A 17,110-nucleotide genomic window follows, 5' to 3' on the forward strand; every position below is an offset into this window, starting at 1 on the left:
AATAAAGGGAAAAAGGGCGATTATTTTGTCTGTTAGCACAACCAGGGTGCGAATTAGGCTTTCATCTGGCGGGATGCTGATTTGCTCACAGAGATCTGGCTCAGCTGCCATGCAGCATTATTTTGGGAGGAGAGCCTAACTGGGGCATTGCTGGAACGGAGCTGATCAGCTGCTCTAACTGAGGAGATGGGCTTTGCAGCTGAGCAGGTACGTGATGTTCATACCATATTGGCCACGTCCTCAGCAGAGGACTTTGGGGGTACCTTGCAGAGTTGTTCAGCCTTAGGGATTGCTTGGATATCAGGAGCGAATATGGCAGAGGGTGGAAGAGCAGTGTTGAGAGGAACAAGGGGAAACCAAGACACATGCCAGAAGCCTCAGTGGCAAGTGTGAGACTCTAGGGAAGCATGTGAGGGCTGTGGATCCAGGGCTGAGTGCTCTTGTTAGTGCCTGGTCTTCCTTCCCCTCACCTCCTTTGCGAGGACCTTCTAGAGTGTGTTAGAGCCTTGCTCTGGTGGCCTACAGCTCCTTGCTCTGGTGGCCTACAGCTGGTCCTGCATCTTGGCAGAGGGAGAGAGACCCATGGAGAGGATGGAGACCACCAGTCTTGGCTCTGGAGGACTGGATTCCTGCATCTGAAGGTTGAGCTTGAGTACCAAGTCCTCACCCAGCATCACCTGGCTCTTTAGGGAAAGCACTTGTGCAGTTCAGGGGGAAGGAAGAGGTTTCCTGTTGCCCCAGTGGAGGTGGCCCCAATCTGGGGGATGCTTGGAGAAGTTGACCTGCTGTTTCCATTCAGTTTCTATGGACAGAGAGAGATCCCTGCCTGTCCCTTCAGCTCAGGGTGGAGGGGAGAGGAGAGGCTCCCCTGTACTACCCTTGGTCACGCACTTTCCCTTACCCCAGTGAGCAGCGTTGGTGGCTCCTGCAGGAAATCTTCCTTTCATGCAGTTTGAACTAAATCAGGACTGAAGCTGTTTATAGATTAATGGCCCATCATTAACCAGCAAGCACCGAGTCGAAGCAGCAATAATGGGTACTTCTGAAACGTTCCATTCTAAAACTGACAGCAAATTTCCAGGCACCCATCTGTGAGTAATCCCAAGGAATCCTGCTCACACATGAGCACAAGTTAGGAGCAGACGTGGTGAGGGGTGTCGAGGGTGAAGCTCGTATTTGTTGTTTTCTAAATAAACTTGTCTATTTAGGAGGGAGTTAAAGAAGAGAGGAGGAAGGGGAAAGACAGTGGAGCAGTGCATGGCTCTGCTGGTTTCTGTGCCATTTTGGGGGAAGCTTGTCCCTGGTGTTGGAGCTCTGCAACAGTTGAGTTTGACATCCAACCCACTCCTTTGCTAAATGCAACATTTCCTGGCTGGTCCTGGCCTGAAACACCATGGAATATTAACCATCATGGTTGTGGGAGCAGGGTCTCTCTTCACAAGTTGTCACATGGAGAAGACAAGGGGCAATGGGTTGCACCGAGACAGGTTTAACCTCAACCTAAGAAATACAATAGAGTGAGAACAACCACCAGCTGGGAGAACCTCCCCAGGGACATGGTAAAATCCCCATTCCTGGAGGGGTTCAAGAGGCAGCTGAACAAACAGTGGATAACCTCATCCAGGCTCCCTGCCCCACAGCAGGTTGGACCAGATGATCTTCAGAGGTCCCTTCCAACCTTGGATGTTCTTTGGACAAAGGGGAGACAGCAGTCAGCTCCATGACAGAGCCGGTATCATTCCCACATGGTAGTCCCAGCCCCGCAGATTCTTTGGGATCAAGGAGGGTCCCAAGTCCCCCACTGATAGGCCCTGATGGCACACACACACCTCCATTCCCCATGGTGACCCTGACCCCTCCATCATCTCAGTGCTCCATCATCTCAGCACCCCACCAACACCTTACAATGTCTCCCAGGTTGAGCTACTGCCCTCTGGTAGTCCAGCCACCCTCAGCTCCTGCTGCACCTTGGTGCCCCACAGTCATCCCCTTCATGTCCAGTGGGCACTGCCCTGTTCTTTCCAGCCCCTCTGTCACCTTAGAGGTGCCAGGCAGGCACCCGCAGTGCCCCATGGACCCTCCATTCATACCCACAGACAGTCCCTGGCCAGGTGGAGCTGCCCAGTGCCCCCCGGTTGCCACTGGCACCCTACTGTCACCACCTCAGCGCCCTGTGGAATGCAGCAGTGCCCGGGATGTGCCCCTGGAGCCTGTGGACTTCAGACTCTCTCTGAAGCCACAGAATGTCCGTGGATCCTGCCTCCGGTGCCACAAGCACACCCTCTGACAGCATCATGGAATCAACCAGGTTGGAAAAGCCCCTGGTGCAGCTTGAGGCCGTTTCCTCTTGTCCCATCCCTTGTTCCCTGGGAGCAGAGCCCAGCCCCTCCTGGCTCCATCCTCCTGTCAGGCAGTTGTAGGGAGCAATAAGGTCCCCCCTGAGCCTTCTCTTCTCAGACTGAACCCCCCAGGTCCCTCAGCCGTTCCTCATCACACTTGTGCTCAGACATCCCACAAACCATTCCTGGTGGTGGTTCTCGAACACCCTCCGATGCCCCGTGGACAGCCCACGATGCTCTATGGAGCCTCCCCGATACCCCCATAGACCCCCCCCCGCCTCTCCCGGCCCCGCTCCGCACCGAGCCCCCCGCCGGGGGGCGGCCCCGTCCCGCCCCGTCCCGCCCCGTCCCGTCCGTGAGTCACGGCGGGCGGGGGCTGCCGGCACGGCGGAGCATCGCGGGCACCTCCGAGCTATGGCCCTGGCGCTCGTCCTGCTCCTGCTGCTGCCGCCGCCGGGACACGGTGAGCGTGGGGGGGCAGCTCGCAGGCAGGCGCTGCTCCGCCGACGGGGCGGGAGTGAAGTTTGGGGGTCGCAGAACAAAAGCCCGGCTCCCCCGAGGCGGAGGGGTCGGCGGTTCTGCCGTGGGGCAGGGTTGGAGGTGGGAGACGGGGGAAGATGCTTTTCGCCACGGGGATTAAGGGGAAAGCCGCGTGGGAAGCGGCGCAGGAGGGGATGCACAAGGAGCTGCGTGTGGCGGCGGCGGCTTGTTGGGGACGGGTCGCAAGTCGGCGAGGTTTCGCCTGCTCCGTCTGCCGCGCTCAGCCCTGTGGCCACGGCGCGATGAGGCGGCATCGCCTCCCCAAGCCCCCTCGAGGGCGAAGGGTGGAGAAAGGGGGTCTGAGGGCAGGGTTCGTGCGGAGGGACACGCTCTGGGTGACCCCCGATGGGGCACCCGCCGTTATGTAAAGGCACCAACCTCAGGGAGGAGGAAATTTGTCACCACCAGCCTGCGGTGCCCGCAGAGCGGGGAGCCGGTGACTCAGCCGGGGGCAGTGGGCGCCGGCACCGAAGCTCCGGGCCCCGCCGCCCCACCGAACCCCCGGGGCAGGGGCACGGCTGCGGGGCGATGTCGGGGCTCCCGCGGGGGAAAGGCAAAGGGTTTATCGGTGAGCACGGTAACAGGCGAGGGTGGGAGGAGGGCTGAGTCAGCCCAGACACGAGCCGTTCTCCACAGCACCCTCCCTCCCCAGCAGCTGCCAGACGCCAAGTCAGAGACTGTGGCATCGAGATGGGGAACTGAAATACTCTGCCTTTATTTGCACACCGGGGTCCCCATAGGGCTTTCCAGCCTGGAAGGATCCTGCTCGCCCATGTGTGGTGCTGAGCTGTGATGGGTGCTGGAGCATTCCTGGACGGCGTAAATGCTCCATCCCTGGCAGCGTTCAAGGCCAGGCTGTGCAGAGCCTTGGGTGACATGGTTTAGTGTGAGTTGAAGCTAGATGACCTTAAGGTCCTTTCCAGCCCAAACCCTTCTATGATTCTATGATCCCTGGAGCCCATCAGGGAGCTACATTCCCAGCAGGTACTTCAGGACTTGCTATCTCAGCTCTTCCCTGCGTCACTTCCATTACCCGCTGGCTGGGTTGTTCTTTGGTTGGGCACCCCTGCTCAAAGCCCCTTGACTTTTCCCAGGTGGAGCTGCGGGGCTGGAGGAGAAGCTCACCCATGTTGAGAAGTACGAGACAGTGATGCCACACAGGGTGCTGGTGCCGCGGTGGAAGAGGGACCTCTCTGTGCCACCAGTGAGTAGCATTGCCTCCCAAAACCTGGCTCCACACCTTGCTTGGAGCTGAGAGACCACAGCAGTGGGCCTGAAGCTGGACCCCCTTAGCTCTGTGCCAGAGTGGCTCAGTTTCTTGCATTGCTTCCACCCTAGAGGCAGTCGATGAGCTCAGCTTTCCTGGGCTGTTTTGGGTCAAACACAGGCACTGCAGGTGTGTTTGTTAGGGTGGGCTCGCAGAGATGGAGGGCTGCTTTCTCCAGTGCTTTCTTCAGAGATGTTAACCAGCGGCTCCACCTCTTGTAGCCTTGCAGTGATCTTGTGACATCTGGTCTTTGCTTAAGGAGGGATGTGCAAAGCCTTGCTGAGCTGTAAGCACTTTTCTTGCTGTGGTTGCTGAAGTTGAGGCTTTTTTTGTCCTTTGGGACAGGGAAATAAGAATCAGAAAGTTGCAGAAATCCACATGAAAGGAAGCCAGTGTTGTTTTCCTTGGGAAACCTTGTCATTTGGGGGAAGGATGTGGGGTTTGACTCAGGAGGTTTGAGTGCTTGGGCTTGACATCCATAGCATGATGGCCTTGACCTCAAAGATGCTTTCCTCATTGCCAGTTGAGCCAAATATGTTTTCATGCAGCAAAAGGCACCAGCTTGAACACCTGATGAGATGGAGGGGTTGGGGGCATTCATTCCCTTGTAAACTCTTCATACAGCACGTTTCATCTGTGATTCAACCCCTTCCTGGTAAACTCGCTTCAAAAACACTCCCCAAAAGCATCTGTTTTCTCTGCTCTAGAAACCTAAACTTGTCCACGAGATAAACATTCCCCAGGCTATTTAGAGACACCATCTGTGCTGGGCGCTCCGGGCAGCTCTGCACCAATCCCCCCATTCCCGGAAAGGGGAGCTCACCCAGCTTGGGATCCCTCTGCTTTCCGCAGCATGGGGGAAGACATTGAGCTGTGTGCTTTAGGACAGCCATGGGCGGTGTCTGCCTGGTGGCACCAGGATTGAGTCTAGGACTGGGGGGTTCTTGGACCTCCTAAAGCTGCCAAGCAGCAGGACACCCTAGGGCCAGATGGGGCAGGAGCAGGGACAGTGGTGGCCCAGGGACCTGCCTTCTCTTGTGCTGCAGCTCCTGTGATGTGTGGGACCCCACCTGCAGCACTGGGTGCAGTTCTGGTGTCCCCAGCGTGAGGAGGACATGGAGCTGTTGGAGCAAGTCCAGAGGAGGCCATGAGGATGATCAGGGTGCTGGAGCACCTCCCATATGAAGACAGGCTGAGAAAGTCGGGGCTGTTCAGCCTGGAGAAGAGAAGGCTGCTTGGAGACCTCCTAGCAGCCTTCCAGTATCTGAAGGGGGGCTATAGAATGCTGGAGAGGGACTCTTCATCAGGGATTGTAGTGACAGGACAAGGGGTAACGGGTTAAAACAAAAACAGGGGAAGTTTAGATTGGATATAAGGAAGAAGCTCTTTACTGTGAACCTTGACTTCTCAGGTTCCCAAAGAAGTGGTAAATACCCAATCCGTGGCAGGGTTCAAGGCCAGGTTGGACACAGGGGCTTGGAGCAACCTGCTCTAGGGGAAGGTGCCCCTGCTCATGGCACAGGGTTGGAGCTGGATGAGCTTTAAGGTCCCTTCCAACCCAAACCATTCTATTGTTCTGTGGCATGGTACAATGAGCCCCACTTCTGCTGTCCTAGTGAGATTCATTGCTTTTTCCTACCCAGGGAAGAAACACCCTGTATGGGGCGGGATGGTGCATCCCATCCCAGTCTTCTGCAAGCTCTCTGGGTCTGGAAGAAACCCCTCCTCTCTGTGTGCTGTGGCCACAGCTCTGCTTTGCTTGCTCAGCACGACCATGGGGTTACAGGACTCGCGCAGGGGCAGGGCTGAGCTGTGCTTCAAACCCTTCCATCTGGAGCCTGTGTGAATAAGGAAGGGGCTGATTCAGAGGAGCTTTATCAGGACTGTGTTATTTTAAACTTGCCCTGCGGTTGTCTCCAACAGGCAGCCCCTGAAACCACCACCCCCTTCCAGAGGCTTTCCTGCCATTCCCTAAGCCCTCTCCTGGCTCCGGCGCTGCCAGCAATAACAAAGCATCACTTTGCGGGTGGACACAGGGCAGGATGGCCACGTCAGGCAGGAGACACTGCTCATAAGAGAAGAATTTGCCCAGGATCCATGAGCGTGGCAGGCTCATTGCAACCTACTTGGCATGCAGAGAGGATGCTTTGTGGCAGGCAGCCCATAGCTTTAGGTTGGGAATGCAACTCCGGTAGAACCGAAGGCAACTGAGCGATGGGCAAACCCCATCTGGCCCCACTGGCGCTGAGTCAGCAGGAATTCCCGCTCAGCCCCAGCTCCTGCCGGGCTGTAGATCATCCCTCTGGGAATGCTGAGCCACCATATGACAGCAAGTGCCGTCATCCTCCCTGGGGAGAGGCTGCACACCTCATCCAGGAGAATGCTGGCCCTTGGGAGGTGTTTGCTTTGCCTTTCGCTCAGCTCTCTATTCTGGGATTCTGCAAGAGCTGAGATGCTATCAGGAGAGGTTTCTGTGCTGCAGTGGTCCCTGGTGCCAAGGGTGCAGCCTGATGTGGGGCACTATGCAAGGGAGCATCATGTCTCTCAATGATTGTGGTGGGATGGGACCTCTGGAGGTCTGCGGCCTAAGCTCCGCAGGTAGAGAGCACAAAGCACCCCAGAGGGAAGTTTCTTCTGGAGAGAAATCTCCATCCTGAGGGTTCAGGGCTTCACCCTGACCCAAGCACAGTGCCTGGAGGCTGGACCTTCAGGTCCCTTCCACCAGCACTAGGGTGATGCTTGAGGGATCTAGCACATGCTGAGACTAAAATCGACTCCCAGTAGAGATGAAGAAAAAGAGGAGGTTATTCTCTAGCTGTGGTGGTGTACGTTAGATCAGTCAGAGGTAAGGAATGAGAGCTGCTGGGCAGTGGGATCTTCATGATTCAGCCCGTGAGTAATGCTGAACTCAGTCCCCAGCACAGGACCTCTGTGACTGATGAGTAGGAAACTAGTTTCATGCAGCTGCATGTCAGAGGCAGGAAACCACTGCTACTCTGTTTCACTGCTGGTGACCTGTTCTTTATCTCAGGATGTGCAGGGATCTGTGGTATTGCTCACATGCAATTCTTCCCTTCTGATATCCTGTGTTTTTGCTGGATGCCTCCAGGATGGGAAGCCAGGCTCCCTATCCCACTGCTCCCTTCCACTGTAGACTCCCTCCATTCCCTTTCTGGGTAGGACAGGGGCTCTCTTCTGTAGCTCTTGCTCCTAGTGACAGCAGGTCTCTGATGTTCTTTATCTTTCACGCAGAGCATCTACCCTGACCGTGTCCTCTACAGCATCCGTGCTGAAGGCAAGGAGTACCTCCTCAGGCTGGAGAAGAACAAGTGAGTGCGGGTAGGCCAGGGGGAGGCTCGCTGTGAGCATCAGTTCTCCAAGTCCTGGTGTCGCTCATCAGCGATCTCAGCACTTAGCCTTTATTTTACCCCTCCTTGCCGAAGCCCCCTGGGAGAGGCCATGGGCCCACCATACCCAACCTCATCCCCAAAGCTCTGCTTTCCACCCTCTCCCGGAGTCACTGTTCATGCCCCTTCGCCACCCTGCAGGGCACTGCTGGGGCAGCACTACACCGAGACGCACTACTTGGCCGATGGCACAGAGGTCACGGAGAAGCCGGATGTTCAGGTATGGGGCTGGCCCCAGGGACAGCAGATTTCCCACTCCTGTGGGATCCTGCCATGCATTCCCCCTCCACACCTCTCATCTCTGCTGGCGGCAGGACCACTGCTTTTATCAGGGCCACGTGCAAGGACACGCCAACTCAGCGGCGAGCATCAGCACCTGCGGCGGGCTCAGGTAGGATCATTTCCATTTCCCTCCTCTATTCCCAGGGCAGACCAGAGCAAACTCACCCCTGAGTGCTGCAGCCAGCAGCACAAAGGTGTGCTCATGGTAATACACTGCCTTGCAGGCAGCTGGCATCTCCTCTGAGCCATGCTGAACTCCTAGACCCATAGAACCATTGAATGGCTTGGTTTGGAAGGGACCTTAAAGCTCGTCCAGCTCCAACCCCCTGCCAGCCTTCCACTAGAGCAGGTTGCTCCAAGCCCCATCTAACCTGGGATGGGGCAACCACAGCTTCTCTGGGCACCCTGTGCCAGCACCTCAGCACCTTCACAGGTGAAAGCCATTCCCCTGTCCTGTCCCTACAGCTCCATGTTGATGTTAAGATGTGCATGGGCAGAGCAGGAGACAAAGATGATGCAGGCAGGGCATATGGGACACCTTACAGAAGGCATTCTGAAATCCAGAGCATCTCAGCAGAAACTCTGTGTTAAACCTGGCCTGGCAGTGCTGAGCAGGTCTCCTTGCTGAGCCCTGGCACATCTCTGCTGCCCAAAGCACAGGATGCTCCCTTGCTACCAGCCACAGATGCTGTGCCACAGTTTGCTCCCTCCCAGCCCAGCAGCTAGTTTCCAGCCTCCCTAAAAGTCCTTTTGTTCCAATGGTGCCTCTGCAGCCTCTGAAAGCAAATGCTGTGGGTACATTTCCTATTGCTTATGGTATGCCCCAGGTCAGCTCCGTCCTTGGATGTGCTCTTGGGCCAAGCGAGGTTGTAGGGAAGAGGCATCCAGTCCCTTGTGCTGTTGTGAGCTCTTGTACCTCTGTGGATCCTCATGCACTGCCCAGGGGCAGCTAGGGACTTTGCATTGAGTGTGGCTTCATCCACACGGCCAGAAGAACCTGTCACATCCCACCAGTGATCTGCAGCTCATCCCATCTGCCTGTGGGAACCTGTGAAGGAGCAGGGATTTCCAGCTATGTTTTGTATCACAGCCACTTATAGGTGTGCTGGGTATCTCCCTAATGTGACAACCACCTTCTCTCTTGGCAGTGGGTTTTTCCAGGTGAATGGGACCATGTTCCTGCTGGAGCCTCTGGAGGAGGATGCTGCTGGCCTGCATGCAGTGTACAGAGCGGCTCACCTGAGGGGGAAGCGCGGGACATGCCGGGAGCCCGGTGCCACTCTGGAATACGACCACGAGCCAAAAATCCCTGCAGCCATGAAGCTCCACCGCTGGGTAAGGATTGCATTGCTTCTCCTTCCTGTAGCTGAGTTTGCAAGAGCCTGCATCCTGTGACGTCCAGGGGAGGAGTGGGGTCATCCCACATCTTCTGGAGATGTTCCTTCCCCATGCATTGCTGGTTGGGTATCTAAACACAGGTTACTCCCAGTGGCCTAGTTTCTGGTGGGAACAAGTGCTCAGATACTGTACCAGTAGCAGGAGCATCCTGCTACCCCATGAGCTCCTGCTACCCCATGCCTGCAAAGCCTATCTGTCTTGTGCTTTGCTCCAGTAGCAGTCTTCGGTTCTTGTTTGTATCATAGAACCATAGATGGTTTGGGTTGGAAAGGACCTTAAAGCTCATCCAGTTCCAACCCCTGCCACGGGCAGGGACACCTTCCACTAGAGCAGGTTGCTCCAAGCCCCTGTGTCCAACCTGGCCTTGAACACTGCCAGGGATGGGGCAGCCACAGCTTCTCTGGGCACCCTGTGCCAGCACCTCAGCACCCTCACAGGGAAGAGCTTCTGCCTTATCTCCAACCTGAACTTCCCCTGTTTCAGTTTGAACCCATCACCTCTTGTCCTGTGACTACAGTCCCTGATGGTGAGTCCCTCTCTAGCATCCTTGTAGGCCCCCTTCAGACACTGGAATGTATGTTGGAAGATGACTGAAATACCCAGCAAAGTAACATCAGAAAACAGAGCTAGAAGACCCACTAGCCTTGAATAACAGTGGAAGATGCCCTAGGATACAACACATCCCGCAAAAGGGCTTAGCAAGCTACAGAGCTGGGCCCCTCTTTGTGCTCACTTTCCTCTTCCCTTCCAGAAATCCACTCCATTACACAAAGGTCCCCGATACGTGGAGCTGGTCCTGGTTGTGGACAATGAAGAGGTAAGCAGGACTGGGGCAAGCTGCTGCCTGTGCTTTTACTCTCATCCACTGCAACAAGGAGGTGGAAGCCAGCCTGGAAATCTCTCTGTGTCCATAGTTCCGGAAACACAAGGACTTGCGCATGGTGCAGAACCGCATGAAGGAAATCGTGAACCATGTTGACAAGGTGAGCCCAGGGGTCTGGATCTGCCCTTCCAGCTCCTGCAGTGCCAGCACAGGCATGAAGAGGATAGAGGAGGGACTGGCATGGGTGGTGGAGCTGGAGCCCATCTCAAATACCTTGGCCAACAGGATAGCTCACCCTGGTCCTCAGGAGCATGGGACAACTGGATCCCAGCTCTCCCATAAGGAAAGGAAGCTGAAATGTCTTCTTGTAACCCCCCTGGGAGGACTGGCCACTCCCAGGCTGGAATAGGTGTTAACAAGGGGATGGTGATGGATGCAATGCAACAAGGTGGGGTTTCTGCTTGCCTTGCTTCATCCTCTTTGGTCAGCAGCATGGGAGCAGGCTTCACTGACCAAGAGGGAGCCCAGAGTTCCTAAGTAAACCCTGTCTACATAGTCGCCCCATCTTGTGTTATATATTGAGGGGGTGACAGAGCTGGTGTTGCACAGTGAGGTTGGGTCATAGAATCATAAAATGGTTTGTGTTGGAAAGGACCTTAAAATCATCTAGTTCTGATTCCCCTGCCATGGGCAGGGACACCTCACACTAAACCACGTCACCCAAGGCTCTATCCAGCCTGGCCTTGAACACCACCAGGGATGGAGCGTTCACAACTTCCTTGGGCAACCCATTCCTGGGGTCCTGGGCTTGGCTGTGGCTCCCCAAAGGGAGGAAGTGGGACCTTCCCTCTGCTGGTGTAGCTGAAATCCAAGTGCTGCCTCTGTCTCCTGCCCCAGCTTTATCAGCCTCTTCGCCTGCGGGTGGCCTTGATCGGCCTGGAGGTGTGGAGCTACAAGGACAAGATCGTGGTCAGCCCCAACCCAGAGGTGACACTGGACAACTTCCTGCACTGGCGGGAGGCAGAGCTGCTCCGGAGGAAGCCTCATGACAATGCCCAGCTCATCACGTAAGGACAGCGTACGGGATAGCACCGCACTGTTCTGCGGCCCTGCTGCCGCTCAGGCCACACAGTGGTGGCCTTGGTGGCATCTCCATCCCACACAGGGGCATAGACTTCCATGGCACGACTGTAGGGCTCGCCAAGAAGCTTGTGATGTGCACCAGGGACTCCGGTGGTGTCAACCAGGTGGGTCCCACTGGCCAGGCATGCATGGGAAGGGCAGCATGGTCCCATTGTCTGCAGGGGGGGTGGTCTCTGCTGCTCTCCAGCTTTCCTCTTAGCCTCCATAGGGATATGGTCCCTGGCATCTCTGAACCCAGGACACCCCCCCAAAGTGTCAGGGGGTCAAAGTATGGAAAGCCAGTGGAGGGCTCTGGTATAGCTGAGCCCTGAAGAGCCTCTCCAAGCAGCTCTGCGGCACAGGGCACCTCCCACCACCTGCCAAGTGGCTGGGACTTGGTTTACAATTGCTCTTCAGCCACCACCCTGGTTGTGCTGCTCATCCCATGGGAGCAAGTCCAGCTTTTGCCTTCCTTTACCTCACCATGGCAGCAATTAGGGAACAAATAGAATCAACTGGGTTGGAAAGGTCATCAAGTCCAACCGTTCCCCAGCACTGCCAAGGCCACCACTACCCCATGTCACTCAGGGCCTCATCACAGACACTGAGCAGCTGGAGAGCACCAGTGGCCCCATGGAGGTGCTGTGGAGGGTGTTTAAACCACACTGCACTTCTTGTCCCACAGGACCACAGCACAAATCCCATTGGTGCTGCATCCACCATGGCTCATGAGATGGGGCACAACCTGGGGATGTCTCACGATGAAGACGTGGCTGGCTGCCGCTGTCCTGTACCCAAAGCTGACGGAGGCTGTGTCATGGCAGCAAGTGTTGGGTGAGTGAAGGAGACAGGGGAATATACCTGGGCAGCAAACACTTCGAGGTGTCCTCCAGTACTGTCTTGATGGGGTGAAGCCTGGGAGATGGTCAGGTCCACGTGGACACTCCACTCGAAGCTGCACTCCAAAGGTCTGTTGGTGCCTTTGAGTCTCTTTGGTGGCCCCTCCAGCTTCTCCCTGGGCTTCTGGGTGCGAGGACCCTTTGGGCTTACAGCTCTGCTCACAGCTGTCTTGTTTCTGTGCCCCTTCAGCTTGGTTTACCCCAAGCTGTTCAGCCGCTGCAGCGAGCAGGACATGTGGCAGTTCCTCGGGGACCCCAGGACCAGCTGCCTGCTGAACGTCCCCAGGGCAGACGAGCTCTATGGAGGACCTGTGTGCGGGAACCAGTTTGTGGAGCGGGGAGAGCAGTGTGACTGCGGTGTGCCGGAGGTAGGGATGTGCTCCCAGAGCCCAGGAAGAGCAGGGGTGGCGGGGACCTGAGAGGCATCATTCAGGCTCAGAAAAGGCTGTGCAAGTCCCTTCCCTGGGCATTGTGCTTTCCAAGGCTCATCTTTGCAATCACAGCATCACAGACTGGTGTGGGTTGGAAGGGACCTTAAAGCTCATCCAGCTCCAACCCCTGCCACGGGCAGGGACACCTTCCACTAGAGCAGGTTGCTCCAAGCCCCAGAAGGGAAGGAAAGGGCCTTCAAGAGGGGTTTCAGGAGGGTTCCAGTCGCTCCCTGTGTCGCAGGAGTGCTCTGACAACTGCTGCAACGCCACCACTTGCCAGCTGAGAGAGGGAGCCGAATGTGCCCGGGGGGAATGCTGCCAGGACTGCAAGGTACGTGCCAATGGGGTCCAGCTAGAGCTCCTGCAGAGCTTCCCAGTGGAGGCAGGGTGCATCCATAGCCTGTTGGGGAACCTGGGTACCTCTGTAGCAGTCTCCTTTGCCCAGAGCCAAATGGAGCGATTCCAAATGGAGTGATTTCTCCCACAGTGGTTCAGGAGAGGAATCAGCTCTCACGGCATGGACAGTCAGAATCTCTGCTGGAAAGAGTCTGGGGAAGTGAAGCAGCCTCTGCTTCTGGCATCCTGGACCCCAGGCTTACCAGCTCTGCTAGGTTAGGTGCAGAATGGAAGGTGTTGAAGAACAATCAGTATAGCCCATTCCTGATGCAGGAAACCTCTTCTATTCCATTCATCCAAAAGAAAGTTGAGTTAAATACATTGGTTTCTGCATACAGGCATAAGAAATGCCTTGATGTGCAGAGACAGGGTTGGAATCATAGAATCCCAGCCTGGTTTGTGTTGGAAGGGACCTTAAAGCTCATCCAGTTCCAACCCCTGCCACGGGCAGGGACACCTTCCACTAGAGCAGGTTTCTCCAAGCCCCTGTGTCCAACCTGGCCTTGAACACTGCCAGGGATGGGGCAGCCACAGCTTCTGTGAGCACCCTGTGCCAGCGCCTCAGCACCCTCACAAAGAGGACCCTTGGGCAAGGAGCAAGCCAGGCACCCTCTGGCAGACCCTCCAGACTAAAAGCAGAGCACAAGGGAGAGATTTAATCATGGGATGACCCAGTCTGAGGCCTGGTGGTGTCTGGATCTTTGGGATGCTGCCTGGCTGTGGTGCCTGTGTGCTGTGGGGCTATGAGAACACTGGGGCAGCACTGACACCCCCTTTCCTGTGCAGGTGAAGGCTGCTGGTGTGCTCTGCCGGGCCAGCAAGAACGACTGTGACCTGCCCGAGCACTGCACCGGGCTCAGCGCCGAGTGCCCAGAGGATGTGTTCCAGGAGAATGGCATCTCCTGCCACAACGGCAATGGCTACTGCTACAACGGGGCCTGTCCCTCACACAGCGAGCAGTGCCGTGCTCTCTGGGGCGCAGGTACCAGCTCCGCAGCATCCTCACCCCGCGTACTGGGTGATGTGCTGGAGCCGCGGCTCACTTGGCCATCGCCTGGTTGTGGTCCCCTCCTGTATCCCAGCGCTGTGGCTGTGGATGCTGAAGAGTGGCACCGCTGTGAGCTCTGGCTCCTTTTGTGTGACCCTTTCCATGTGTCCCACAGAGGCCCAAGTGGCTCCTGATGTCTGCTTTAAGCACAACAGTGAGCAACACCTTCATCTCCACTGCCTCACCGAGTACGGGAAGCGGCCCTGCAGCCCCAAGTAAGGGTCTGGGGGGTGGTGGTGGTGTCTGCATTGGCACCACAGGGTTGATCAAACCCTGCTGCTGCTGCTGCTGCTGCTTCCCATGGGTGCTTTCCCGCAGGGACGTGAAGTGCGGCACGCTGCTGTGCCTGAGTGACAACACCAGCCCCGTCCTTGGTGCTGGCTCCTACTCCCTCTTCTTCGGCCGCTTCAAGTGCAAGGCGGTCATCGCCAGCAGTGATGCCAACGAGGTGGTGGCCAAGCTCAGGCTGGTGCCCACTGGTGCCAAGTGTGGAGAGGAGATGGTGAGCAGCCATGCTGGGGTGTCGGGGGGGGTGGGGGTTGGGGGGGGTGATCACCCCATGGAGACCCAGGGCAGCCTCAGAGCTACCCTGTCTATCCACAGGTCTGCTATGGTGGGCGCTGCCAGAACCTCCTGGTCTACGGCAACAAGAACTGCTCGGCCAAGTGCAACAACCATGGGGTATGCTGTGAGGTCTTTTAGAGCACTGCTCCTGGCTCCTGCAGCACGCTCACTGCCCTGATGCCTTCCTCCCTCATCCCAGGTGTGCAACCACAAGCGGGAATGTCACTGTGAGCCGGGCTGGGCAGCGCCCTACTGCGAGCACCAGATCTCGGGGATGGCGGCAGGTACGGAACCCCCTTTGCACAGCCGGCACCAGCTCCCCCAGCCACGTGGAGGGGTTGGCTCCCTGCGGCGGTGCCGGCAGGTGCTGCTCCATCCCTCGGGATGCCTGTCCCGACTCCGACCGTGTCTCCACAGGGGGCAGCAGCGTGGTGGTGGTGGCCGTGCTGGCCGTGCTGGCGCCCTGCGGCATCCTGCTGTGCGGCGGCATCCTGCTCCTCAGAGGCAGGGGGGCAAAGCGCTTCCAGAAAGGGTACTTCCCGCCCCCTCTGCCCCACGGCGGGGCCGAGCGCTGCGGGTGTCTGAAGCAGCTCCACACCGTCCCTGTGCCCCACAGGAGGAGCTCCAGCGGCCCCACCGCAGGCCTGGCCAACCCGCTCTTCCCGGAGGGCGGCCACACGCGGCGCCCCCGGCAGCCGCTCTCCCACCGCGACATCGGTCCCCCCAGCCTGCTCAGCAGCACGGCGGCCCCTCGTGGGGCCCGGGCCCTTGGGCCCTGCCGCCCGGCCCCAGAGGTGAGGGACCCGGGTGGAGCACGGGCAGCCTGGGGGTGCTGGTGGGAGGGCAGGGCCTCACCCCTCTTCCTGCCGCCTCTGCAGCCGCCGGCTCCGGTCCCCCCGGTGAAATCTCCAGCGGCTCCAGGCCAGCCCCTGCAGGTAAACACCTTGTGGTGGGGCAGCCTCCCCCGGCCTGGCAGCCCCAGGTGTGTGAGGCACGTCGGTGGAGTGGGCCTGTGCCTGATGAATGCTGGGGGGGGGGGAGAGCCGTCCTCTGCCCCCAGTCCCCGCCTGGATCCCTCCTTGGTGCCCAGGCAAAGGACTTTGTGTTCAGCCTGGAGAAGGCTCCTTAAGGGGAGACCTTAGAGCAGCTCCAGTGCCTAAAGGGGCTGCAGGAATCCTGGAGGGGGGCTTTGGATAAGGGCCTGTAGGGACAGGACAAGGGGAATGGCTTTAACCTGCCAGAACAGGGGAGACTGAGATGAGCTCTTAGGCAGAAGCTCTTCCCTGTGAGGGTGCTGAGGCACTGGCACAGGGTGCCCAGAGAAGCTGTGGCTGCCCCATCCCTGGCAGTGTTCAAGGCCAGGTGGGACACAGGGGCTTGGAGCAACCTGCTCTAGTGGAAGGTGTCCCTGTCCATGGCAGGGGTTGGAAGTGGAGGAGCTTTAAGGTCCTTTCAACCCAACCCAGGCTGGGATTGTGTACCTTGGGTCTCTCCTCTCAACAGGCGAAGCCGAAGCCACCCCGCAAGCCTCTCCCAGCCCTGAAGAACAAGGCCCCGTGCAGTGACAAGTTGCCACCAGGAGCAGCCCCTGCACCATCGCCTGCCTTGGTCTCTCAGCGGGGCACACCCCCGAAGGTGGCCCTGAAGCCCCCCGTGGCCAGGAGGTGACCAAGGATGCTCCATGTGCCACCGCAGCCGGGCTGCTGAGAGGCCCCGCAGGGAGCTGCCGCCTCGCTTCCACCCTTACTTGAACCCCTCTGCAATGCCTCAGGGGGGCACCACTGTTTACAGATTCTCGAGTTGTGCCTTAACAGACTCCACAGCGCCGTGGGGCTTCCCGAGGACACCGGGAGCAGGGACAATGCCAGCGCTGGTTCTGAGGCTCTCCTGTGCCCTGGGAGCTGCTGCCTTCTCTCCCGACGTCCTGAATGTGTCCTGCTCCTCCTGCCCCTTCCCACTGCCCCGACTTGGGACAGTCCCGCTGGGAGCTGTGGCAGGTCCAAGCCAGGCTGGGGCTTCCTAACGGGGCTTTTATCTCTGCACTTACCACTGGAGTCACCGTTCGGAAAGGGAATTTCCTGGGAGCCTTTTTACTGCAGCTGTTAACTTATGACCCTGATGTGACCATTTTGTTGTAAAACCTCCCTGTTTTTTACATGATTTCGGTTTGAAGGCTTTTGTACCAATAAAGACTGAATGTACCAAGAGGTGTCTCTCAGGAGAAGGGTGGCAGTGGGGCTCATGGGGGAGAAGGGCTGGAGCTGAGCTCCCAAATCCTGTGCCGGAGCCGTGGGGGCTCACCTGCCAAACCAAGCCTTGGACTTGTTCTGTGAACAAAGGCTTGGCCTCCGCGACTCCAGTTCAGCTTGCACCATCCTGGTCCAACACAAGCATCGATACTTGCAGCAACACTGGTGCTTAGGGACCAGCCCACTATCCCCTAGGACACCACAACAACCAGGAAAGATCCCCCCACAGGGCATATACAAGCAATGGATGGGGGAAGCAAGTGGCAGGATGATCTTGAGAGGACAAAGGCCTGTTCCGTTTCTGCTGTTAAGGGCTGCCCTGGCTGCTCAGCACCATCCTGGGGT

The 17,110-nt window shown here is 57.6% G+C and overlaps 1 protein-coding gene across 1 annotated transcript; it reads left to right on the top strand.

Moving 5' to 3' along the window:
• The first annotated feature begins 2,704 nt into the window (after window positions 1-2,704).
• Window positions 2,705-16,726, top strand: ADAM8 (ADAM metallopeptidase domain 8). Its single transcript, XM_061458490.1, has 21 exons — window positions 2,705-2,802; window positions 3,974-4,083; window positions 7,399-7,475; window positions 7,695-7,773; window positions 7,868-7,944; window positions 8,984-9,170; window positions 9,985-10,050; window positions 10,148-10,216; window positions 10,954-11,123; window positions 11,222-11,303; window positions 11,864-12,012; window positions 12,268-12,445; window positions 12,750-12,839; window positions 13,691-13,886; window positions 14,068-14,167; window positions 14,271-14,454; window positions 14,556-14,633; window positions 14,716-14,800; window positions 14,934-15,048; window positions 15,133-15,310; window positions 16,020-16,726. Exons 1-21 carry the CDS (start codon window positions 2,754-2,756, stop codon window positions 16,182-16,184), a joined length of 2,484 nt encoding a protein of 827 aa, XP_061314474.1. The 5' UTR covers window positions 2,705-2,753; the 3' UTR covers window positions 16,185-16,726.
• The last annotated feature ends 384 nt before the right edge of the window (window positions 16,727-17,110 follow it).

Source organism: Pezoporus flaviventris, unplaced genomic scaffold, assembly GCF_033815535.1.
Source record: "Pezoporus flaviventris isolate CSIRO_AGI_PZ_B2104156 unplaced genomic scaffold, CSIRO_AGI_Pfla_v1 ptg000001l, whole genome shotgun sequence".
Classification (NCBI taxonomy): domain Eukaryota; kingdom Metazoa; phylum Chordata; class Aves; order Psittaciformes; family Psittacidae; genus Pezoporus; species Pezoporus flaviventris.